The sequence below is a fragment of the Lissotriton helveticus genome, chromosome 3_1 (genome assembly GCF_964261635.1).
Source record: "Lissotriton helveticus chromosome 3_1, aLisHel1.1, whole genome shotgun sequence".
Lineage (NCBI taxonomy): Eukaryota > Metazoa > Chordata > Amphibia > Caudata > Salamandridae > Lissotriton > Lissotriton helveticus.
Window position 1 is genome coordinate 257,974,932 of NC_136061.1, and position 26,850 is coordinate 258,001,781.

A 26,850-nucleotide genomic window follows, 5' to 3' on the forward strand; every position below is an offset into this window, starting at 1 on the left:
TTGGTAAGTATAAAAAGTTATACTTTGTATTTTATTTAAGACCCAATGGTTACTTAATACAGGCAGGTTGCAATACATTCAAAGTATCAAAGCTTTTCAGGTAGTAAGGTTTGTAGAGATTCAAGCAATACTTTTCAGTCAGAAAGAAAATACTTGGGATTCCGGATATACAGTTAGTGCAGTACAGAGAGAACGTTACGCAATCCTGTTGAGAGAAAGACAAGTGATGGACTTACAAGTAAGTACCCGGTTTACAGTTCCAGTCTTTGGATGGTTTCAGGCCAACCCTGCAGCAATGTCTGTCGTGGAGGACTGGGGGCACGCAGAGGTGCGGGATTCAGTATCCACGCCTGTAGTGGTCAATATTGGCAATGAGCTTTATCCTTGCGGTCCGCGGAGCGTAATGCGGTAGGTTGGTTTTCAGCAGGCCACCAGCATGGTTACCATCAATGTCGCCGGAGGTTGGCTGCTGTTGTTCAGCTGAAGGAATTCTGCCGTCGCTGGACCGTCACAGGGAGGTTGCAGACAGGCGGGAGGGCTGGAGAGGCCGACAAGGCAACTTGCAGGAAGGTACAGGCTCTCGGGCACCAGCTGGAGTCTTGGGGGCCGAAAGGGTTACTTGAGAGTAACGTCAACACACGTGTCAGTCCTCTATCACTGCAGTCATGGAGTTCTTTTGTAGCAGTGAGTTGTGTTGACACCAGTGTCGGTCCTCACTGTGGCGGTTCTTTCACCGGCGGATGCCAGGGACTAGAGCCTTTAATCTGAAGGGAGATTCTTGGCACTTTGGCGGAGGTTGCAGGCCTCTGGGGTTTCTTGGAGGTCAGGTTGGACAGCAGGTCCAGTGGTCGACGAGGGTGCAGGTGGCGTATTTCTTGCTGAGTTTTGTCTGCAGGGGTTCAGTTCCTGGCCCTGTGGTGGTCCTGGTTCGTCTTCTTCTTTGGTCCGTCGAATCTGAAGAGGTAAGGTTTTGGAGTGCTCTTAAATACTAGATTTAGGGGCGTTACAGGGCTGTGTAGGTCAGGAACAATAGGTCCCTTCCTTTAGGTGTCTAGACCCCCTAGCATAACATCCTCCCGCGGGAGGGGGGCATAATACTCTTCCTAATTGGCAGAGTCTCCTCATCTACACGATAGAGGGGACTAAGATGTGGGCATCACCTGGCCTCCCCCACCTGAGTGGTGGGGTTGGTAATCTTACTTCCTGGATAGATTTTCTCGCCGATGCCTGCACCCAAATGGGGGCCAGAACTGGTGGGAGCCAGTTGCTGATAACCGCAAAAGGCTGGGGGCAGCTAACAAAGGCGGCAGGCCTTTAAAGCTCCCTCATTGTTGACTCTTCCCCATCTTTGGGGAGGAGGCATGACACCTCTGCCCAGGATAAGCTTTGTTTGCAGACCCAGAGAGCGGAAAGCTCTCTACCCAGGGGTCCAGAAACATGTCTGGTGGTGGCTGATGGCTGGCAGCCAGTCAGGAACCACAACAGGGCTGGTCGTATTTCAACAAGCATCTTTAAGATGCCCTCTGAGTGCATTTTACATTAAATCCGACACCGGCATTAGTGAAGATTTAATGTGCTGAGAAGTTTGATACCAAACTTCTGAGTCTTCAGTTAAGCCATCATGGAGCAGGGGAGTTTGTGGTGACAAACTATAAGCCCATGTACTCAAAATGGCTTCACTGGACTTACAATGTCTGTGAATGGCACAGACACTGTAGGGTCACAGGTCTCGTGCCATTGGCCCTCAGCTGCGGTATAGTGCACCCTGCTAGAGGGGTGACTAGTGTATGCAACAGACAGTGTTGGTTAGGCATGGCACACATGGACGGGTGCCATTTCGACTTTTGGGTATGAGGTCCCACTCATACACAGGCTGCAGTGGCAGGGTTTATGGGTCAGGTGAGGAATCTCTGTGGGTGGCATAATACATGCTGCAGCCCTCAGAGGCTCTTCCTGAGAACAACGCCCTTTGGTACCAGTGGTACCTTTTACAAGGGACCTACATGTGGGCCAGAGGTTGTGCCAATTGTGGATAAAAAGGTACAGTTTTGGGAAGGAACACAAGTGCTTGGGCCTGGTTAGCTGGATCCCGGTACACACTTCCGTCAGGTTGGCATCAGTTCTAGGCAAGTAGTTAGGAGGTAACCAGGCAAAAAGGGGCACTTTCCTACACTAGGAAATTGGCATAACATCACAATGGGTGCAATAAAAGAAAGGTTTCTATTGTGCATGTATCAAAAAACATCATTACTGTACATATTATGCAGATCCTGAATCAGTATTCATTATGCTGACAAGTCCAGCATCCAAACGACATACACAATAATATCAGGGCATGAAATGCAGCAGTTAATGGCTAAAAAACATAAATCATAAACATTGAGCGCCTTACACCAACCTGTGGTAGTACTCATTATCCTGGCAGTGCAAGAATCAAAACCACCATTCACCCTAGAATCAGGGCATAAACGGCTGCAGTTATGAAAAAGTACACAAATCACCAATACAATTATAGAACGCTAAGACAATTGCTCTCCTTTTTGGTACTATACAGTAATTTCTCATTAAACATAGGTTACAAAAACACATGTACTACGGTGATTACTGTAATCCCACTGTTTCTGCAGGTAGCAAGCTCCTGATCAGGGTAGACCTCAGTTGAGGACTCCTCCTGTTAGGCCACCAACAAACAACAAGTGCCCAAATGAGCAAGCACCCCTCCAGATACGTCCTAAAGGGAGCATACACCTGGCAGGGCACCACGTGGAGGCCTCACTGGGTCCCCCGCAAATGCGTGCTGCAGCTACCAAAATGAACGCCGCATTTTTAAATGTCCCCAGTGCTCCGAAATTGCAGCTGGCCCGGGACCTTTCCTGGGCACTCGCGGACCACTGCTGCAGAATGCCGACACAGAAGGTGGTGCTTGCAGTAGGAAGACCTCACTGAATCCCTCGACATCTGAGCACTGCAGAGATACAGCAGCCTGCAAACGTGCAGGGCAGCTATTGTTGCAGCTCTTTCCCGCATGGCCACGCTACTATCTTGCAGCCTGAAGTGGGACAAATGCAAAATAAAGGGTGCAGCAGCATCAGCGACAAAAGGGGAAACAGCAGGTGGTACCTTCTCTCGGCATAATAGTTCTTTCTCGAAATGTGCAGAATGTAGAGTCAGCAGCATCTGGTTAAAAGTCCCATGAAGAGTCCCACGAAGTGTTTAAAAACGTAATCTCAAAATGTCTTTGTTGTGGACGTAACTTCAAAAGAAACCTTAGAAGTGCACAACACCCCCTTTCAACCCAGCTCTGGTTCCAGACGTACAGTTGGGGCTAAACAAGTCCATTGTGCATGGTCAGGATACAGCCTATACAAATGTTGCGGAGGACTTTTGGAGCAGGTGGCGGAGTCAGATTCCTCCTTAACTGATGTGCTGGTGATGATTCAGAATTCAAGGGATGAGATGGTCCATAAAATTTACTCTATTGCCATAGATGTCAACTTACTGCAAGGGGATCTATGCAAAGTATCAGAAAGTCTGACTGCGATAGAAAAGAACGTGAGTGCTTTATGGGCAGAGGTTGATACTCTCCATGGTACTGTCATTCATCTCCAGCAACAGGCAGTCTGATTAGATGATCACATAAAGAATTCCATGGGGAGATCCTGCAGGAATAACCTGTGTTATGTGGGATTCCCAGAAAAGTGGAGGGGAAATCTCCTGAACTTTTCTTGGAGAACTGTATTACCAATACGTTGGCCCCTAAGAGACTCTCCACATTTTTCACTTTTGAACGGGCACACAGGGACCTTGTTCCCCCGCCAAGACCTTGTGCTTCTTCACAAGCAATAATAGCTCAATTGTTCAACTTTAGCGACAGGGATGCAATCTTATATACCACACGTATCCAGGGCCCTCTGCTGTTTGAAGGGCATCCTATATCCATTTATCCTGACTATACTCAAAAAGTGTAAGATCAAAGGAAAACTTTCTTAGTTGTGAAGAATAAACTCCGGAATGTAATCTTAAATAGAGTCTCCTTTCCCCAGCAAAATTGAAAGTAGAGTACCAAGGAAAAGTGCTGTTTTTCTTCTACGTTGTGGAGGTTAGCAATTGGTTAGACTGCAAGGGAGTGTCTGTTGAGAGACTGGTATCCCCAACAGGATCGACCCAGCTATCCGCGCCAGGCTGGTCAGGTACAATGGTGGGACCGAGAGACTAGTGAGGGAACTGAGAGAATCAGGGTCTGTCATGATGGAATGTGGCAGGCTATGGTTCCCGACAATGATGAGGCCTCACAAGAGCAACAGGAAGGCCAAGCCCTGATGGAGAGTACCCCTATTGGACCCTGAAAGCCAGTCATATACTGATTGGAGATTCCCATTTTTGTGGCTGGAGTTGCAGGAGGATTGTGAACCCAACAATGGTTAATGAGACGGCAAACAGTAATGAAGCTTCTTGACAGCCCACAAGATGCATTCATAATGAGTGCACTAATGCTGTGAACCTGTCTTGTATGAGTGATTTGTTTCCTTTTTAGGTTCTGCTTCGTCTCAACAGGGGTGCTTTACCTAGGGGTAGATAGCTGTGAGAGTGGGACTGCAGTGCTTTGGCCTTGCATCCCTCACAATGAATCTGACCCTTGCATAGCACAAATTGAGGGGGGAGGTGGGTGGTTGGTGTATTGTTCTCTGCTTATCTTTTTTCTATTTCAACATCATTGGGTTATGGGTTGAATTCACTGATGATTCCAAACTTGTCGGATTGCGGACAGGGAGGGTCGGTGGTCCTGCCCAAGGGCTGGGGGGTGTTAAAGGAAGGGTATATTATTCACTTAATGGTTGGATCAGGGTTGGTGGGTTTATTTTCGGGCCAAGATGCCTCGCTAAAGATGCTGCCTTGGCCCCCTGGTTGGTGATATGGATGTGGACATGGTGGACTTGCAGGAGAAGATGAACGGATGTTGTGGGCAGTATGGCTACCTCCATGACAAAATTGATTACCTGGAATGTCCATGGAATAGATAATTTTGAGAACCGCAGGAGAGTGTTTGCCTATTTGAAGCGGTACACGGTCGCTTTGGCATTCCTACAGGAAACGCATGTCTGGGGCGACTGTATCCCCTGCCTGTGGAAAAGGAGGGGGCAAATGTATGCTACTTCCTACTCCGAATATGCTTGGGGAACACTTATTTGGGTTGCTCCTGGGGTCCCTTTTAGTCAATATATGGGTGCAATGATAATTCTAATATAGTATTGAGGCGTTTTTTAACATGTGGTTATGAAAACATCTATGTGACAACGCGGGGTTGTGCAAACATCTATGGTGCATTGTTTTCCAGCATGGTCTATGCGGATACTGATTATAGTGGCTAGAATGCCTCATATGAGCCTTCTTTCTCATGTGGCGTTTATAACAGGGCACACGTTTTTTATTTAGAATTAAACATTTTTCCAATGCCATGTGGATGTATTTTGGGCATGCTGATATATAATATATGGGGGCTACCTGGGCCCATGTGAACATATATTGTTAGGGCACATGAGATGGGTTATATAGACAGTGAGACTGCCTTAGATGTAGACTCTTGATACCAGATACATGTGGATATTTATAAGGATTGGTTATAGATCAATAATGCTTCCCTTTTTGTCGATTTACCCTCTAATTACAGCACCAGGTTTGGCAGCTTATCAAGGACTGCACAAACGTCGTTCTATGCCCTGGTCCTAGGATACTAATGTGAGTAACCTTTAGCTTCTTTTATATATTATTTAGATTTGTTTTTTCTTTTTGTAACGAAGCCAAAGCTGTTCTATACAATTATTTAATGCATACTGTTATGTAGGCCCGACACTTTCAGCAGATTTTCAGAAACACTGCTTGTGCGTATATGGAAGCAGTCACTTAAGAAATGCGCTTACATGAAAGTGCTCCGAAAGTCGCATGTCCCCCTCTTTGTGATCTCCTTATTCATCTTTTTCGTTTAGATATATCTCTGGGACAATCCGCCTATGAAATCTGTATTTACTACCCGACGGCCCATTGTGATATTTCTATTCCTGGCTAGGAATACTTATACTAGGTGAGAGAACCGTAACTTTGGTCCTATTCTTCAGGTTAAGACCCATTGGGTCATTCTTAATGTTGCCCATACTGGGGCTCACTCTTAACTGAATTGTTTTAAAGTACTTTTTGCATCATAATTGATGTTTTCTTTATTGTATATCCTTTCGCAGAATTTGTCCCTCTGTTATTTACACGATTCTTTTTTATATATATAATTTTTTTCTAGTACCGGGTCCTATCATACTGGTTAGAGTTTCTCCATTCAACTGGACTGCACTATTGTAAGACTTATCGTCCATCATAATTGGTGAGAAATCTTGTGTTATACCCTTAGGATTATCTGTTACTAGTTAATTTTGGCTTTAGGGAGTTCGGGTTTATGCCTAGATCCCTGCTTGTCCTGTAAAGAGTTACTTCTCTACCCATATCCTTTCGTCTAATATTCTTGTTTTTTAATTTACTCTTTACCTCTTTTCCTTTCCCAAAATCTCCCCTTTCCCCTTAACTCTTCCCCCCCCCCCGTTTTTTGTTCAAGCCTGCTCCCCCATGTGGGCCCAAGACTTTGAGGTCTTAATTATTTTTAGATTTGCTTTTGTTCATATATAAAATCTGTTAAGTCATGTGGTTATTGTACTTATTGAGTCCTTGTATGCGTAGTGTCATTTTTCTGGTGTTTTTTCTTGAACACTGTATGTTGTATTACTTGTTTTTTTAAATGTGATTGTATTTTGTGTCAGTATGTGTATTTTAATATATATGTACATTTCACGTTTGTTTCAGCCCTGACGAAGCTCCTGTGGGAGCGAAACGCGTTGGCTGTCTTGTGCACTTTGAGAAATAAGAAAATAAAAAGAAAAAATATTTTTTTAATAAACTTCTGGCTCCGTTGATTGACTTTAAACTTGGTGCTGCCTCCATTTACTCTTGCAATGATAATTCTAGCAGGGGATTTTAATTGTGTGTTGGATGGACTGTTTGATTGGGAGCCTCCGCGAGCCCATACAAAACATCGACTGATCAGAGCTCTTGAGAATATGGTAGGAGGCTTGAACCTATGTGACGTATGGCGGGAGCGATACCCTCTGCAGCACCAATTTTCCAGCCATACTCCGGTGACGGGTACATTTAGCTGTTTATATTATTATTTTGTCTCTGTAGATATGGTCCCTGCGATTGTGGATGTTGCCTATCCTACCTGATACCTTTCAGATCACTGGCCTGCCTTGATGAGTTTTGGTAGTACACCTGATCGAGTAGCGATCCCCCTGTGGCGTCTTTGTGCGGAGGCCCTGATGGACCCCCCTCCCCCTGCAGCAACAGTCTCCAAGGCCCTAGTTCATTACTTTGAGTAAAATTGGGGCTCTGCATCAATGAAGGTGCTTGATTGAAGGTCTTTTGAAGGGGGTATGTATAAAAACAACAGACAGGGTCATCCAAGTTCAGGAACATAAACTGGGTAAATTGGAGGAAGTGTTACCCTCGGCCCTCCATAGATTGCTGGAATGGTGTGAAACACGAAAGGCACTTTTGGACGATTGGTGCAGGTTAGAGGGGCATAGACTACACTGCCAATAAAATTCACTTACAATACATAATGTATAAAAAAAGAATAATTTAAAAACACCACATCATTGATGTAGATTCAATGTTCACAAAATAATTAAAAACACATAGGGTCCCATGAGCTGCAACAGTTATTGGAGACATACAAATTCGCACACCAAGTCTTACGATGATCTAAACACAAGGGCAATGTCAGAGTTCATTATCCTCCTTCTTAGTAATCCCTGGAGATGCTTGGGTGCGCAATAAACACAAAGCAAAGCGCCGCATTTCGGTAGCCCAAATTGATTTTCCACCTAATTCAGGCTTAAATATCACAAATCAGTGTCTCCCACAAAATCTAAAAAACAATGGTTTATGCATATTATAATTAGTCAATTCTTTTCATCATGTATAGTCAATTCAGTTTACAATAAATTAACAATTATAATCATGACTGTGTCCAACATACTTCATGTTCATTTTACTTGGGCCAAGCAATAGTAAACATTGATAATTAAAAAATGCAAATATACAACCAACATATTTATATGACGCTTTTGGTTTCACACAAACACCCACCAGTTACTAGAGCCACTAGGTCAGGCCACCCATGTGTTCGTGTCATATACACACACACATGTAATTCTCACACACGTTTACCAATCAGTTACATAAGATGGGAGCACTGTTTCTTCTGGTGCGATTATTCTTAACTTCCAGATTACAACATCCCATGAATTGGTGATGTGAAGTATATGTCCTCCCTACAGGGAGTAACAAAAGAGTAGATGCCTACTATTTAATTATATAGCAACTACCACGTATAGAATGTCATAAAATGATCATTCTGATAACCATTCACTATGTGCACCACAAAAATACATGATTCTCCTTCCTTATGTGTTGCTTAAAGGTAGAGTCAGGAAATATGCACAAGGTAATAACCATCGTATATTTTCTGCAGGGGGGGACATAAAATAAATACAGACAGTACAGACCATTAATAAAGGCCTATCACCCCTCCAATCAATTTCCATCACACATCTATATACACTCATCATCTACCTCAAAAAGGCGCATCCACGCACCGCCAGTGGAGCTGTGGCGTGACGATTCCTTCAGTTGGGAGGGATTTCTAATAAGAATATGATGCTACCTCCACAATAAAACAGCACAGCCTAAATGTGAAAGAACATTTTTCATGAATTTTGTAGTCTTATATGTGTCCAAGTTATCACGTTCTTATAAACAATCAAATTAGAAAAACAGACATCACAGTAAATCACTAGAGACTCTAGTGTTTCCAATCCACTACATAAGTTCAGTGGCATATCGATATATTCATTAAGATGCATCCCTTAGTGGTGCAACGATGAGAGGCAGTTCCCTTCACATGTTTAACAACACCCCACAATTCAAACGGGCGCCTATCTAAGCGCTATTTGGTCATTATAACAGTTGAAACAAAGCCCCCCTTGCTGCCCCATAATTCAACAAGAAATTGTACGCAGCCCATTTCATAGATATTAATGTAATATAACATCGACATCAATAGATTGCTCGTGCCCCGCGTAGAGACAAAGAAACATCGTGGGAGGTTAGCCAATAGAGTTCTCGGCATAATAAATTATAAACCTCCATTGCTGCACTGCGGTTCGGCAAAATAGTACTGTGGACCCATTCCTTCCCTTATTCAAAATCGGGCATCTTCTCTCTAACCCCCATCCCACATGGGAAGAAAAAGCTAGGACAAAGACCGGTGCTCACGCGCTCCCTACCCAAACCTACCGGGACGATACAATCTCCTTGCTGGCTCCAACTCCTCTCGTTATTAGTTAGCGATTACCGATGAGCCCCAGTCAGAGCTTTTAGGTAACACGGGGTCAACAAGCACGCAATCACCCTCCACAGGATTATATGCAGACCAGACGCCAGAAATATTGTCGGTAGATAAAATCCCTATCATTAACCTTTCTAATAGATCATTGAGTTCGAGTGTGATGGAGCGGTAATTTCTTCTGGTAATTTCTCAATGCAAAACCCTCATGCTACCTCTAATTTACCGCTGAAAAGGTTTTGGGCACTTCACACCATGTGTTACCTTCAGGAGACTTTAAATAAAGATGAACAGTCAAAAATACAATTATTATTTTAAGCCAATAAAGAGAGTTGTAGAGTATTTTAAAGGGTTTTATTTTCTAGTCAAAAGTTATTTTTTCTCTGACCCTTTATTCATTAGTAAAATATCAATCAGGGTACAGAATTTGGAAAACAGGAAAAATAGCATTAATATAAAACATACTACCGTCTGCATATAAGCATGACATGTAGGAAAGAAAATGTGGCGCAAAATATCAGTCAAAATTCTTAAAGAGTTTCTAAGAAAAATAGTCTTGCAAAGCTAATCAATAATTAAATAGTTGGCAAAAATCTCACATTAAGAGAAATAAATGCATAAGTCAAATACATCTTTTTAGACCTAATTAATTAGTCAAAGCATAAACTTAAAGTTTAGCATCTAATTCTATCCTAATCCACTGCATTCTCTGCTCCCGCCCTTCACAAGACCTCAAAGGAATGTGGCCTGCAGTGCCAAAATATGACGTGCCAGGACTTTGGAAGAAAAAATCACCAGGGAACCCCCCACCTGACTCTCCTCGGACGCCCAAGGCTGCACCCGTGATGATCTCGTACCTAACCCATAGAATGTCTGGTCTAATCTGTTCCTTCTCTCAAGAGCTCACACACCCCCCTGAAGCCTAATGAGCCTAGTAGCCAAAATGAGCAACAAGCCAGCTGAGCTAAGAAAGCCAACCACGCCTCCAGAGAGGTCATTATTTATACTCTAATTCTTGGCAGACTACACAAAAATGTTTCATTGTTCAGGAAAACTTGTACTTGATTGGTCAGCCACAATGGCATGAGGTCTAACCTTACTGACTCATTAAAAATTCTACCAGTTTTAACAAAAGAAGCGCAAATGATTTAATACATTTTATATGTCTGCAACTTTTACTAGGAAAAATGTTTCATTCTAATTCGTCCTTCCTTCCTTCCACAGCGCAGTCTAGATGGATCCTGTTAGCTAACTGGTACATTGGCACAATCACAAGAACGTACAGTTCAAAGTGACCTTGACCCCTTCCACAGTTTGAGTCAAGCTGGTGTCTGCGCATGCTCTCTTCTCTTTTAATGCAAGCCATAGCCTTGCTGGATTCACCGGCAGCCATGTTTTGTGGAAGCCCCAAAAATAAAACAGACACAAAAGAGAATATTAATGTCGTGTAAATCAGCCCATTATGTTTCCCAACTCCATACTAATACCGCTTTTAAATGTTTACCTAGCCAAGCTATTAGTTTGAACCAGCTTTTCTATTATTTATGACAACATGCAAAATAAATGTGCAATGTGCAACATTGCATTTTTATGCATTTAGTGTAAATTTTAAAAGCACACACAGTTAATACAGCACACACACCAACATGCTTTAATGTTTTAGATAGTTTTCATGCAAAAAGCATTTAGCCCTATGTGTAGTGTTTGGTGCATTATTAATTCACACACATTATAAAAAGAGGTGTTATTAACTGAAAATGTTTATCAAATTATGCAAAAAGTCAAAGTCTTTTAAGACAGAAATAGTGAATTTAGATTACAAGGAATGAGCTGGGAAGAGAGAAACACATTCTATTAATCTTCAAAGCTAAAAAGGCCACTTTTCTCTACACTGAAAAATTCACATGTTAATTCAGCAAAAGCATTTCAGACTGAATTGGCCTCACTTTCATGTTTTTCATGTGTCATGTTTTTAACTGGCACCAAAATGTGCGTGGCAATTTAAATGCAGTCTGTCTGAAGCACAAAAATAAAACAATGCCTGACTGCAGATTAAAACCGCTCCATCAAGTGAAACTGAAGTGTTAGGCGGGGGTTTTAGCTTTGTCCCTACAGCTAGAGTCAATAGGTTTCAGTTGGAGAGGGATTTGAGATCCTTTTTTAGGAAGATAAGACTTAGAAGGTTTTTTGAGGATAGACCCACACGGGACTCCCAAAATACCACTGGACTTAAACCTAGGTCAACTTTACCCCTTCCCTAGCCCAAGTAGGGAAAAATTTAGAAACTTTTGAAAAAGTTGTTGAAATAGACATCCAGAATATTTTTTTTAAAGAAGTCTGTTTTTCCCAGAATTTGGATAGAGCACAACGGATTGCGATTAGGACCCTTAAAGAGGATCGATCAATTACTCTCAAACCCGCTAAGGGGGGAGGAGTAGTCATATTTGACACTCCTGACTATGAAAATAGAATGCTGAAACTTTTAAATGTACAAGTGCACTCTGAAAGGGTGCAGTAGAAAGAGCTGGTAGCATTATGTGGAAGGGTGTTAGAGAGATGCCCGAATTTGAATAAGGGAAGGAATGGGTCCACAGTACTATTTTGCCAAACCGCAGGGCAGCAATGGAGGTTTATAATTTATTATGCCGAGAATTCTTTTGTCTAACCTCCTACGATGATTCTTTGTCTCTACGTGGGGCACGAGCAATCTACTGATGCCGATTTTATATTACGTTAATATCTATAAAATGGGCTGCGTACAATTTCTTGTTGAATTATGGGGCAGAGAGGGGGGCATTGTTTCAAGCGTTATAATGACGAGATTGCGCTTAGACAGCTGCCCGTTTGAATTGTGGGGCGGTGTTAAACATGTGAAGTCGTTGCACCACTAAGGGATGTGTCTTAATGAATATATCGATATGCCACTGAACTTATGTAGTGGATTGGGAACATTGGAGTCTCTAGTGATTTACTGTGATGTCCGTTTTTCTAATTTGATTGTTTATAAGAACGTGATGACTTGGACAGATATAAGACTACAAAATTCATGAAAAATGTTCTTTCACATTTAGGCTGTGCTGTTTTATTGTGGAGGTAGCATCAGATTCTTATTAGAAATCCCTCTCAACTGAAGGATTTGTCACGCCACAGCTCCACTGGCGGTGCGTGGATGCGCCTTTTTGAGGTAGATGATGAGTGTATATAGATGTGTGATTGAAATTGATTGGAGGGGTGATAGGCCTTTATTAATGGTCTGTACTGTCTGTATTTATATTGTGTCTCCCCCTGCAGAAAATATACGATGGTTATTACCTCGTGCATATTTCCTGACTCGACGTTTAAGCAACACATAAGGAAGGATAATCAGGTATTTTTGTGGTTCACATAGTGAATGGTTCTCAGAATGTTTATTTTGACATTCTATACGTGGTAGTTGCTATATAATTAAATAGTAGGCATCTACTCTTTTGTTACTCTCTGTAGGGAGAACATATACTTCACATCACCAATTCATGGGATTTTGTAATCTGGAAGTTAAGAACAATCGCTCCAGAAGAAGGAAACAGTACTCCCATCTTATGTAACGGGTGGGTACACGAGTGTGAGAATTACATGTGTGTGTGTATATGACAGGAGAACATGGGTGGCCTGACCTAGTGGCTCTGGTTACTGGTGGGTGTTTGTGTGAAACCAAAAGCGTAATATAAATATGTTGGTTGTATATTTGAATTTTTTAATTATTGATGATTACTATTGCTTGGCCCAAGTAAAATGAACATGAAGTATGTTGGACACAGTCATGATTATAATTGTCAATTTATTGTAAACTTATTTGACTATACATGATGAAAATAATTGACTATTTGTAATATGCATAAACCATTGTTTTTTAGATTTTGAGACAGACACTGATTTGTGACATTTAAGCCTGAAGAAGGTGGCGAATCAATTTGGGCCACCGAAACGCGTTGCTTTGCTTTGTATTTATTGAGCACGCAAGCATTTCCAGGGATTACTAAGAAGGAGGATAATGAACTCTGACATTGCCCCTGTGTTTAGATCATCGTAAGACTTGGTGTGCAAATTTGTATGTCTATTATAACTGTTGCAGCTTTTGGGACCCTATGTGTTTTAATTATTTTGTGAACATTGAATGAACATCAATAATGTGGTGTTTTTAAATTAATTTTTTTATACATTGTGTATTTTAAGAGAATTGTATGCAATATAATAAAAATCCTTTTTTATATTACTTTTTTAATTTTGTGCATTTGAGAATGAGTGTAAGAGTGTGATATGTGTGATTATTGAGAAGTATCAGTTTGTTTTGTACCCTAAGGGATTTTTCTATTGACAAAAGTGTCTTTTCCAGTGGAAATCCAACCAGTAATAATGGGATGGCTCCTGTCCTTGGTGACATGAAAGTTGATTAGAAAATGTGCCCTTATGCGGTTGGCCCTGGCCAAAAGATGCAATGCTATGGCATGGCTTAAGCCCACACACCCCACCTCTATGCATGGTTGAAGGATGGGTGTGAGTGGGCGACTGTGGAGGAGTTGCTGATGCGCTATGTACTTAAGGATGAGAAACTTGAAGATGATCTGATGGCCTGGTCAGCTATGTTGTCTGCACTATGAGAGAGTAATAAACAGTGTTCGATTTGCGCAATGTGATTGCATGGTCACTGTCCTTTCATCCACATGAATGTATGTGGGAAGATAACAGATATAGGCCCTGGTTATTAGATTCAGGGTAATCAATGGGGAATGGATCACTTGTACCTGCAACCAGGGTCCGGGTGTTCTAACAGTCAGTACTTTAAAAAACCCTCATTCACGTAGACAGGTCGTTTGGCGGTTTATCTTGATTCTCCGCCTGTATCAGATACGTGACAGCATCATCATTGGGTCTCTTTTTGTATGCTTCCTCCACCTGGAGGGAACCACTGGGGATTACAGCAGTTATCAGTAATGGAAGATACATGAATGAGGTTTTTTTAAGTACTGACGGTTAGAACACTCGGACCCTGGTTGCAGGTACAAGTGATCCATTCCCCATTGATTTTGACTGACTATAAGGAAGCTGAACTGATCATAGCTCCTTCTACCTCCCCCACCCTTGATTTAAATATATTAGATTCAGGGGCAATCAGGGCCTGATTGTAGTGCCCTGTTATTTAGGCATTATATGGGCACACATGAAAGCAGTTTGCTGTTGGCAGGGGGTGGGGTTTTGTATTCATTTGGGAGGGACGCAGACTGTAAATGGTGCTCCAACCTTTCTTTTCCCCAAGTGACCCTCTGTCTTCCATTTTTCTTCTTGAGCCTGATTCTAGCGCAGCGCTGGGATGCCTCCGGGTAACCATGCGCTTTATAAAACTGGTTACATTACATTACATTAATTTCTATTGTACCAATATCTCTTGATACAGTTGTGTTGTAGGAATTTACAAGATGATACTCCCCGTTCCAGTCTTTACTGGTGAGAACACAGTATTGTTACCCCACATTTATTTATATGAATCCCATTTATAATTTCCACATGAGCGATAGTTAATTTGCTATCTATTAGAGTTGATAGGGATAATGGGACATTGAAATTCTGTGGAAAGGCTCCTTATGGTATGCTCTGTCTGTATACTATCCATAAAATCAATAAAGATTTATTTTAAAAATCCTGCACAGTAGCCACACTCAACTACAATATGCCTAAAATACATTAGCAAAGCCAATGGCTCTCACATATGCAAGATCTAAGAGGTTTGCCAATGCACTCAATCAGAAGGTGTTGGACGCTTTACAAGAGCACCAGTTAGATTACACAAGGTCACCTTCATTAGTTAGTCACGGTGAGATTAAGTGATTCCCCAGAATCACATGATGGTTGAGCGAATAAATCATCCGGAGACTCGGACTTCCACAGGCAGCTCTGGCTCCAACGCCACATCCTTTCATTGTAGTCCTTCGTAAAACGTTTGAATGTATTACAATTGTAAGATGGCTGCTGTTTGTCAAAGCGACACAGAGAATTCATAAACCGTAACAACTGCCCCTGTTATAGAATTAATATTTACTATCTGACTTAATCTCACTAGTTCCCTGACAGTCGATTTATTCAAGGAACACCGCTTACGTTAGTTTTCGACTCTATTACATGCTAGCGCTAGAGATACCTAGGGTAAAGCATAACTCCCACTGAAAGGAAAAAGAAAGAGGACAAAAGAGGCAACTGTCTCTCGATCTGCGTTCGATCCAAAAGACGGCACGAGGGCCATTTTGTAAAAGGGTCACATTGGGTGAAAAAAGTTATATCTACGCCGTATTGCGTCCACTCCCTAATCATATGAATATATGTTCCAGTTTAGGTATTAAAATAAAATATATATGTTTGTAAGAACGTTAAAGATGTTGTTTTTATATTTAACGTGCGTAAATATTAACATGAATGTGAAATATTTAACATATTGATACTTCTTTTAAAATATTTCTGGGAAATGTATATTGCTCTTATTGGCATTACTATGGGTTTTAAAATTCATAGAGACGGGTGCTCCATTGCCGATCAATGAGAAGAAATTGATTTTGCTAGTACTCCGTGAACTGCCCACACTCAGGCAATCTTCCAATTGGCTCAGAGGGTTTGACGTGTGTTGCGATTGGCTGAGAACGCGGAAGTTCTGGGGAGTTACCATAGTGAAGGTGCCGCACACGGCAGTGAACATGGCTACTGAGGAGCGTGGAAGGGAGATTCTGCATCGGACTTCAGAGCCAACCGAGCACATCCAGCGCCACCTGGGCAGGCTGCGCGCTCTTAGACCCGCGGACACGGAAGCGTCCCGCACAGAGATAAACCTGCTCTTGGACCAACTTCTCTGTGAAAGCCACGGTGGCAGCACAGGGGGGCGACCCGAGGTACAATCGATAAGAGGACTTGGAATGTGCATGGGGCGGTGAAACGCGGTCATTCCATAATGCAACTCATGAAGTGTGCGTAGTATCAATAGATAAAAGAGCATGCTGGTTCGCAGGGTGCTTTGAGCAGTGGGAATGCTTGGGAAGTGGCCGGAGGTGGGGAGCGGTGGCCAATGGAGAGGGTCTAATGTTGAAGTCGAAGGGTAGTTAATGGCCATCGGATGTCGCACAAGTTAAATTAAGTCGTCATTCTGAGGGAAAGAGGCAATGGAACTTCATAGGTGGCTAATCAAGCCAGGCAATTGCCTCAAGTCTTTTATTCAGTACCTACTCCACATAGTAGTACACAATCCCCGCTGCAGTTTGGAAGGTTATTCTTTTAAGCGTTCTCTTATCCTCAGTGTGAATACACTTTCCTGGAGGATTACTTCAAATGTTCTTTCGTATCGTGTCTTTGCAAATGACATTCTTTCATTCCCTCCCCTTTTCCTTCTTACCTAAATAACTGACTACTTCTGCCGTGCAGGACGGGGAGGCCCTGCATTGCCCAGTGCATCATAACAAGGCCATCACGAAAATGATTTACGTATCCTCGGCAACTGCCCCAGAACCCATCGATTCCCAAATCTAATTTCCCTTAATATTGTCATCTCACTTATCCCCTTTACCTACACGTTTTCTTTGACAGTTGAGAGTAGTGTTACCTCTTTCAGCAACATTTGCCTTACTAGGTCTGCTGCAATTCCCTTTGAAAACTATGTACAACATTCATGTCAGAAATGCCCACTCTTAAGAGCGGGCAGGTGTGGTCTAGTATCTACTTTCCTGAAGTATGAAACTCGGAGATGTAGTGGTGTTGCAGTGCAACACCACTACATCCCCGAGTTACAAACTGCAACAGTTGCGGTGCTGTTAAAGCTTTGTACTTCGTGACTTGAGAAGTTTAGGTGTACCCAGGGCTTTAAGTAGAAAAAAAACCCTGGGTGTACTGTAAAAGGGGCGGGGCAAACCTCTTAAAGGGGTGTGGCCTATCCATGTAGGGGCTTGGTCTAAATAAAGATATGTATGCATAACGCCTTACACCCTCCCCAGAGGCGCAAGTAGAGCCAAATTTCGAGGCGGGGAGGGGGGGGGGGGAGTAATGGGGGCTAATTCTTCAAGCAATAGGCAGAGTGGAGCTGCAGGGGCTCTACTAAGGGGTAAAAAACAACAAAGTCTCATTAACATGCAAATGGTCTTTTAAAGACCTGTGAAGTACTCGGGTGCGGCTGTGTGTGTTTGGAGGCTTGTTGCAGGATCGCAATCTTACGCTCACCAAAAATAAGGCGCTAAATCAATGAAATTACAAGTTGTTTTTGTTATCCTTAGTTCTACGTAACTTACCCAACAAACAAAGGTTTACTCGGAATGACTCGGAGATAGGTGCCTGAAAAGACATTACCTCTTGATGTGATGAACAGGCGCGCAATGCCCATTGGGCTCTAAGGGCTTCGCCATACCCCATCGTGTGTGGCAGCCTGGGCTGAGACAGCTTCCCAGGCACGCTCACAGCCCCACCCGAGTACTTCACAGGACTTTAAAAGACCATTTACTTGTTAATGAGGCTTTGTTGTTTTTTCACCCCTTCTTAGAGCCCCTGCATCTCCACTGTGGCTTGTGGCTTGTGTAAAGCACACGCTATGGTCAGGGGCTCCGGAGCCCCTGGCCAGACAACCGGTTTATTGCGGGCCCAGCGACATTGCGCAAGTGCACATGGTCCTGGCCCCCGGCTGAGATCCACGCTTAGTTGTTCGCCCGAGGGGTGGGGCCCGATGATGAAGCATGCCACCAACTAGGTTGGTGGGTGAGGGCCTTCATAAAAACCTATTGGTTTCCCCCCCGCCCCCCCAACCCGCAGACATACAAACACTTTAAATCAGAGCTAGTTCTCATTGATTGCTAACTTATTTGAATAATTACCCTAAACTGGTTGGTGCAGCGGGCAGCAAGAAATGAAGTAGAGTGTGATGGCCATGAATCCACATTTGGGGAGGCCTGTGGCATCGTGGAGGCAATGCTACTTTATGGGCAAAAGGAGCCACTTGTGGTTCGATGCAATGGCTGTTTGGAAGTGTCAGTGGCTAGATTCCATGCACAGAGAACATTTTTACATTCAACTATGTGTAAATATTAAATGGACATGTGCTGCAGTCTATAGACAAATGCTTGTCAACTTTAAATATTGGCAACTATTTGTGTGGCTATGTTCAATAAAGCTTATGGAGGATTTCAAGACCTTGATCTACTTTTGGTATGAACTTTGATAATGACACCAGTTCTCCAGCGACATAACAAGTGTATTTTGTATATCAGTAACATGCTGCTCTGTGATAAAAGGCAGAGCATGAGTTATGTTTGGATTTAAAAGGGCAAGTCAATGTGAGCTTCCACAAAGAGAAAGCTAAAGCTTTAGTAACATAATTCGAACCTATTGGGTGGGTGGGATGTTCACAACTCAAAGCAATTGAAACAAGCATTTGCAATGCAATAGGTCTCGCAATAGAAAAGTTTGAGCTTTTGGTGTGTAAAATGTAAAAAATTATAATTTTTGTTTGTTTTTAAAATTATAAAAGTATTAATTTTGTTATTCGAAATGTCAATAGTTATGAAGTTAGCAAATGTTAAATCTATAGCATTAGTAAAGGTACATGTTTAGTTTCCCCCTGTCTTACATGTATTGATCTGACAAATCACAATGTTTTAACAAGAACAGAAGTGAAAACATTTAACATCTTTTTATGACATTTGTAATAAAGCTTTAAACATTGACAGAAAATATTTGAAACAGTTGTTGTTGAATGGTTGCACAAATTGATGTTGTGGTGGCGCTGAGTGATGTTGTTTTGGGGACAAGTGATGCTGTGGAGTTGATTGATGCTGTTGTAGCGCATAGTGATATTGTGGTGCCCCTGAGTGATGGTGTAGTGGTGCTGAGTGGTGCTGTGGTGGTGCTGAGTGGTGCTGTGGTGGAAGTGTGCACTGCCGGCTGGTGGTGTGTGTGTCTGGTGGAAGCATGCACTGACGGCTGGTGGTGTGTGTGCCTGGTGAAAGCGTGCACTGACTTGCCTGGTGGAAGCGTGCTCTGACGGCTGGTGGTGTGTGTGCCTGGTGAAAGCGTGCACCGACGGCTGGTGGTGTGTGTGTGATTGGTGAAAGCGTGCACTGATGGCTGGTGGTGTGTGTGTGCCTGGTGAAAGCGTGCACTGACGTCTGGTGGTGTATGCCTGGTGGAAGTGTGCACTGACAGCTGGTTGTGTTTGTGCCTGGCAAAAGCGTGCACTGATGGCTGGTGGTGTGTGTGTGGCTGGTGAAAGCGTGCACTGGTGGTGTGTGTGGGTGTGTGCCTGGTGGAAGCGTGCACTGACGGCTGGTGGTGTTTGTGCCCGGTGAAAGTGTGCACTGACAGCTGGTGGTGTTTGTGCCCGGTGAAAGCATGCACTGACGACTGATGGTGTCTGTGCCTGGTGAAACTGTGCACTGACGGTGTGGGTGTGCGTGTGGTTGTATGTTGTATGGCGGGCGCGAAACTTAAAGTACGGCCGGCCGGCCGTAAAAAAATAATTATGGGAGGAGAAGCCCTTTGATGTGGTGTCACGGCCTGGCGGCCGTGAAAAAATGCAATTAGGAGAGGGGAGAGTGGTGTTGAGAGGGGAGAGTGGTGTTGAGAGGGGAGAGTGGTGGTGAGAGGGGAGAGTGGTGAGAGGGGAGGAGAGAGTCAGGCCTGGAGAGAGTGAGGAGAGGGGTGAGTGAGGAGAGGGTAGAGAGGAAAGGGAAGAGAGGAAAGGGAGAGAGGGAATTGAGTGAAAGGGAGAGAGGGAATTGAGTGAAAGGGAGAGAGGGAAAGGGGGAGAGGGTAGAGGGAGAGAGGGGGGTAAGAAGAGGGGGGGGACGAGAGCAAAGGACGGAGTGGAGAAAGAGGGGAGGGAGAGAGGGAGAGAGAGAGGAGAGCAGGCAGAGGGGGAGATGGGGAGAGGGAGAAAAAGGAGAACAGGGGGAAGGTAAAGAGAGGGAGAGAGGAGAGAGGAGAGAGAGGGAGAGGTTGAGAGAGGAGAGAGGGGAGAGGGAGAGGGAAGTGAGGGAAAGGGAGAGAGGTAGACGAAGAGAGGGAAGGTGAGAGAGTGGATGGAGGGAGAGTGAGAGAGTGAGGGGAGGGAGAGTGAGAGAGTGAGGGGAGGGAGAGAGAGTGAGAGTGAGGGGAGAGAGAAGGAGGACGAGAGGGAAGGAGGGAGGACGAGAGGGAGTGGAGTGAGAGAGGGAGAGAGAGAGAGAGGAGAGCACGGAGAGGGATAGAGGAGGAGAGAGTGAGAACCATGTTATCGACTCCAGCAGATGTAAAGGTACTCAAAATAATACAGGAAAAAAAGGCATCAGCTCACTCCACCTTAAAAGGCTAGTACGGGTTAAGAGCAATCAATAAACAAAAGCAGAGGACATGTGTGCCCTCTGCTTAAGGATCGGGATGCCTTAAGCAGCTGAATCGGAACTCCATTCCATGTAGCAGCTCATTAGCTCATGGTGGTGGTGAGTGTTTCTGCTGAGTGGTACTGTGGATGTCTTTGAACCACTAAGATGTGACTGACTGGAAAATGTGCACTAAACTAAGACGACTTCACATTGAGCGATGCCAGGCGTGGGTGTATTCTAGTGGCCAAACTGTGTAGTAAACACGCATGGAGGACACATAAATAGAGAAAGGAACGACAAATAAATGTATTTGCGTAAATAACCGAAATGCCAAATAACAATAGCTTCGCACACTGCAAGATTTTCGAATACATAAACCTCACAGGGAAGCGAGGAACAACATTTATAATGGGGCCAGTAATATCTAGTTACATGGGCAAAGTACTCAACCTAACGTTTACATACAGAAAAGGCTGTCCTAGAAAGAGTACACACAAGTAAGGGGAAATGGCCACGAGAGATAAAGGTTCACACTCATCCACTGAATTACCAGTCTTTCCAGCTTATAACATTGCCAAACGACCAAATATGGTTAAACACGGGCACATACAAATATAGTACCCACACGCATGTTTGTCAGCGGCTGGAAGAAGCTGGCGTGCGCAGGCCTGATTAATTTCTGGAGCTCGGTCTTTCCCGACTGTCAGCTGTATTTGTATTTATTGGGTCAGCATCTCCGACAGAAATTCTGCACAGGGTGCGCAATAAATGTGGATCACTAGCAGGACGGCAGATGAAACAATACAGTGACATAGCCAGAGATGTCCCAGTGGCATCACATTTGGTTAAAGTGACACCCGTATTTCCCAATGCTTAGAAATCGCAAAGATGCACTATATAACAAGCAGCTGAAAAGGAAGCCTAGCATCTGGCAGAGAGCGAGGGGTAGAGAGGAGGCGGGGCGGGGAGCAGAGCCGGGGAAGTACATCCGAGTCACGGCCTGCGGCCGTGAGTAAGTGACGGCAGGGGGCGGGGCAGCGGAAGCCTTTGATGTGGCATATGCTGCTGGCAGGGGGAAGGCTCGGGCAAGCTCGTGCACGAGGAGCTTGTCACGTGATTCGCTTCTCGTGAACTGTTGAAAATCTGCATCGTAAAAGTCAGCTTTGTGGATGGGTGGCATTAGGTCTCTCTGCGAGACCTAAAAACTGAGCCACAGTAAGGGTGTTGCAGTCCATGTGTGTGTTACCGCACATTTGGTGTGCGTGTTGCCATGGCATCTCATTTGGCTTCTCTGAAAGAGCTGCTCAGAAAAATTGCATGAAAGGTAAATGTACCCCAGGAACATCCATTGCCCAAAAGCAGATGCTTGTAAAAATAAACATTGCAACGCGCAGTATGATGTTGGATAACTCGTGCAAAAGGGAGTAGACATAATCTCAGAGAAGCACTAATTAATAATTCAGATATCAATAAGTATGTTATGATTTTTTTAATGTCAGTGATTTTTGTTTTCATAAATGAAAACGAGACAGATATAGTAACAAACCACTAACGTTTTAGTGCTATATATTTATCAAACTAGTAGACCATCTACATCATGGATCCAAGGTCTGCTGGTAAATAAGAGCTGCCTGGAGATGAGTTGGCATATGGCCTTCTATGCTCCTGAATATCACAAGTGTTGCATTGAGCTATCTAATGTGGATGGAAAAGTACTCACTGGGGAGAAAATATGACTCATGAAACTCGTAAGATGTATTTTTCTGCATTAGAAGACTGTAAGGTTCATATAGAAATGTATTGTTACCTAGGATACCAAAGAAGTTTAGAAAAAATTATGCCAAATTGTTCAATTTCCAAGGATGAGAAACCAAAAGTAAAACTTACACCTGTAAATATTCGCCTATGCCGTGTGAAATATGAGAGCAAAAACATTTGACGAGAATGTTATTATTTGCTATTGGTTAGTAGTTCATCCATATTCATGAAAGACTGAAGATACTTGGGTACCCATTCTGAGTTGACCAGTAGAACAGTCTGCTATACCCAGAACTAGAGAGAACCATTGTTATCAGTAGGTCCTTGGGGGCAAAGCAGGAGGTATACTGTGCAAGGTGTACCCTAGGGTATACTCAGAAATGGGAAATTACTAGAGGAATCGGGAAGATCACACTGATTCCTGTGGTAATCAGTGTAATATTGTGGGAATTACTATAGATCTTGTACTCCTTACGGGAATGGTAAACCCCCCTTCAGGATTTAGGATTACCGGCCTAGAAGTAAAGAAATCTTAAGTAGTTGATAGACAAATCTATTCTGCCCAGTTGCAGAAAGATGTGAGGTAGCGAAAGTATCACCTGTATTTTGTTGGTGAAAATGGTTTGTATTTTTATGCCACAGAACATAGTACACCCTTACAAACTGCAATCCAATAGGAACACGAGTTCCCAATTGTACTTCTGTATCATATTTGTAGCATCCCCTACATATATAATGTTTTGTAATACCTCCATTGCTGTGTGTGACTCACCAGAATAAATGGTATTGAACTGACTGCTACATTCCAAAATGTCTGGTGGCACGTATATTTGAAACACTGACAAAGTATTTGTGGGGTACAATACAAATACTTATGGGGTACAATACAGTTTTTAAATTCAACATAATTTAGAGAAAAACACAACTCCAAGAAGTTGGAGGGGAGACTGAAGTGCATAACTAGGGACTCCCTTACAGTCGGTGGGGCAGAAACACAATTATCTATTTGAGGCACAAGATTGGTAATGGATGTAGAGATGGCTGATTCACTTCTTGCCTCAAGTGTACAGTATTCTTTGTGTAACATGGACTTTAAACTAAAAGAAACCTTACCTTCTCCCTGTCCATCTTGTCATTCTTATTCCATAACCGATCTCTCTTGATATAGGATGGCTCTTCTTTAGAAAGTCGATCAACAAATTGATCATGCAGAGTCGAAGTTGGATTCGTTTCAGCTGTTACCAGAGATTTTATTTTATTTCTATTGAGGATGAGTTGGGCCTGCAAAATCCTCAATTGATCTGGAATCCTAAGAAGGAACTCTTGTCTGTGGAGACCACAATTGATCTTCTTACAGGATGAGTGCTTTGGCTTGAAGCACTAATTAGACACTCTGGATACTCAATTTAGGCACATCATCCTCCATTTTGCAAGCTCTCCATTTGAATTTGAGGTACAATAATTATCGCCTACCTAACTTTTCAGGGTTATTTTCAAAACATTCCTGAGATTTCTTAGTATGTTTTGTTTCTTCTTCCGTAGCTAGGGCATTCTTTCTGCCTGAACTGAGGGTGCTAGATGAATTTCAATTATATCAGAAATCGATGACCATACTCAAAAGCAAAGTCCAAACGTGATTGTATACTTGGATGGCGGGATTGAAAAGTTATATCTACAAGATTAAGGGGCAGTTTCAACTAGTGATATCTTGGTCAACACTTATTTAAATGTTTGCCTTTAAATGCGTTTTGTGAAACTGTGTTTGTATATGTTTCAGTGCAAGTGTTTCGACATTATACAAACTGTATTGTATCTCACAGATTACTTAATTTGAACTAGGGAGAATCTGTACTTAGTCAAAGATCGCTGCAGAGGGGCTATGGATGGCTTGTTGGTGATACTGCTGACTTATTTGACACAAATATACTTCTTGACTTATTTTTAGATATGCATCCATGTTTCTCAAAGCACCAGCATGCAATTGCCTAGATTTTTTAAGGGTTAACATAATAAAATATATTTTTCCCATTTCCCTTCATATGAGATATTCGCTTCAGGAATGCAGATTAACCTTTCTCTTTTATGTTGCAGGATGTTTGTGGGCTGCTTGTTCAAGCTTGCAGACTTGTCCAGCTTAATCAGGAGCATCTGGTCAGCAAAGTTTGCCAACTTATTCATCATTTGCTCAACAGGTTACAGGTGGGTTTCTGAATTTCTTCTGCCTCAGGTGATAGATGAATAATATTCAGCTAGCCAAGGGTTGTCCTACAATTGGTTACTTTGAGGCGCTTTAGATTTTTCTACTCCCTACCATAGTCAGCAGTGACTAAAGTTTGGACAGTGCTGTGATTATTGGGAATTGTTACTGTTACGGAAGACACTATTTATGGCTTCTGGTCCTCCTTCAACTCAAGCCTTTATATCCGGGTGGTGGTTTGAATTTGTTGAGGGTACTGCGGTTGGAAAGAATATACTTGGAGAGGTTGTGGTAAATAAATAATATTCACAATTTGTTTCGCAGTTCCTAATTTATAAAGTAATATTTTCCAGTGCATTTTTATGTATTTTCCTTTAATTTATGCTGCATTTTAGTACGTCATTTTCACTTTTAAAATGCAGATGTAAACTATACATGTGAGGATAATCCAACATATTGTCGCATACTGTTTAATGAAGATCCTCTATTATTTTTTTTTAATGGCCTGTAAACTACTTTGTGATCATGAAATATAGAATGAACAATGGTGTTCTATATTTCTTCAATTCTGTAAAGAAAACACATCGATTAGTCTTTCCAATTGACTAAAATAAAAGCAGTCTTTCTTTGGTTCACATTTTTGTGTCTTTGATTGCTCTGAGGGAGTTAAAAATGTGTTCTTTGTGTCCGTTTGATAATTCCTATGCATACTTCCTTTTAGAAGGACATACAGAGACCAACTTTTGAGGCATACTAAGTATCATATCACTTCTGATTGTGTTGTCCGCCCCAGAAAATTGAATAGGAGGGTTTTGTTTTTTAATTTGTTAGGATGCCAAATGTATGTTTCAAAACATTATTGTTGGTCATTATTGTCCCTGTGTGGCGAAATTACTGATGTTGCGGAAGATGATCACCTATTCCATTCCTACACCGTATTTATGTAGATAAATGGGATCAGCATGCAATAGCAGTGCAAGAATAATTGTAGCCCTTCCCACATGTTTTTTGACATAAAGTAAAGAAAATTGCAATAAAACAGGCTTTACATTTATCACTGATTGTGTTGGCAAATAAATAGCGCTTGAGAGATTAGCTTCAACGTCCTTCATTCAACAATTTAGTAGCAGTAGCGCATTTAAAATGTAGAAGGGCTGTAACAGTTAAACATGCGGAAAACATTAAACCAAATGAATAAGAAATACATATTGTATGGTGTTAGCTTTACCACCCTTATATCCTATTCAGAGAGAACCTGGCAAATGTAATAACCTCCGTTCACGATCTGTCACTTGAATTTTATTTTATTACGTACTCTTCTTTATGGGGGATGCAAGCTGCGATACTAAGCTAGAGTTACTGTAATACATTTTAATTTAATGCTACACGTTTTAGAATGGGATTGAACAAAATATCCTTGACTACCTAGGTAATTAAAACAATAGTAGAGCCAAGACTGCTGGCAAACAGCGCAACACATTTCTCTTTGTCCATTTAATATGCACATCAACCTAGCGGTGCAACCCAGTGGGTATAGTTTTTCATATAGGTAAATTTTTAATTGGAGCATGAGTCATGTGTCGAATCTGTTAAATATTCTGTTTAGTGTAACCCTGTCATGAAGTTAGCTTAGTACTGGAAAAGCCGAGGCTACTGAACACTACTTTGTGTAGTCTGTTTAAAGCAACTCTCTTGAACATTGTTTAGGGGGGCTTAGTAGTGTGTTCACTGGGAAGACATTCATAATTTATTAGGAATAATTAGGAAGACATTTTTGCTTCCTCTTTGTTATTTGTACTTTTATAGTTGAGAGGGAGTTCACTGTGTCTATGTTTGCTTTGTGAATATCATGAATGTGAAAGGACATAAGTTAGTATTAATATTAAAAATGTGTCCATTATTTGAAACTTTATACCAGTCTCACCGTTTTGTAGTTCTGTCCCTTACAACTCATTACACTTACCCAACTGGTTATTGTTTTTTTTACCCTGAAGTATGAAAGTAAGAATCTACACTGTTGAGACTGGATCACTTATCATGGTGGTTGCAGGTAGATCTTTGAAGCAGATGCATTACCCTGCTACACACCATATGTA

The 26,850-nt window shown here is 42.5% G+C and overlaps 1 protein-coding gene across 2 annotated transcripts in view; it reads left to right on the forward strand.

The window, feature by feature from the left end:
• The first annotated feature begins 16,102 nt into the window (after nt 1-16,102).
• HEATR6 (HEAT repeat containing 6) overlaps nt 16,103-26,850 on the forward strand; it is a 305,356-nt gene continuing 294,608 nt past the window's right edge. Inside the window, exons 1-2 of one of the 2 annotated variants that reach the window (XM_078679768.1) lie at nt 16,103-16,356; nt 24,649-24,756. In XM_078679768.1, coding sequence (XP_078535894.1) covers nt 16,165-16,356; nt 24,649-24,756 — 300 coding nt within the window. In that variant the 5' untranslated portion in view covers nt 16,103-16,164. The remainder of the gene's footprint in view (nt 16,357-24,648; nt 24,757-26,850) is intronic. The other variant, XM_078679769.1, reaches the window with a different exon arrangement.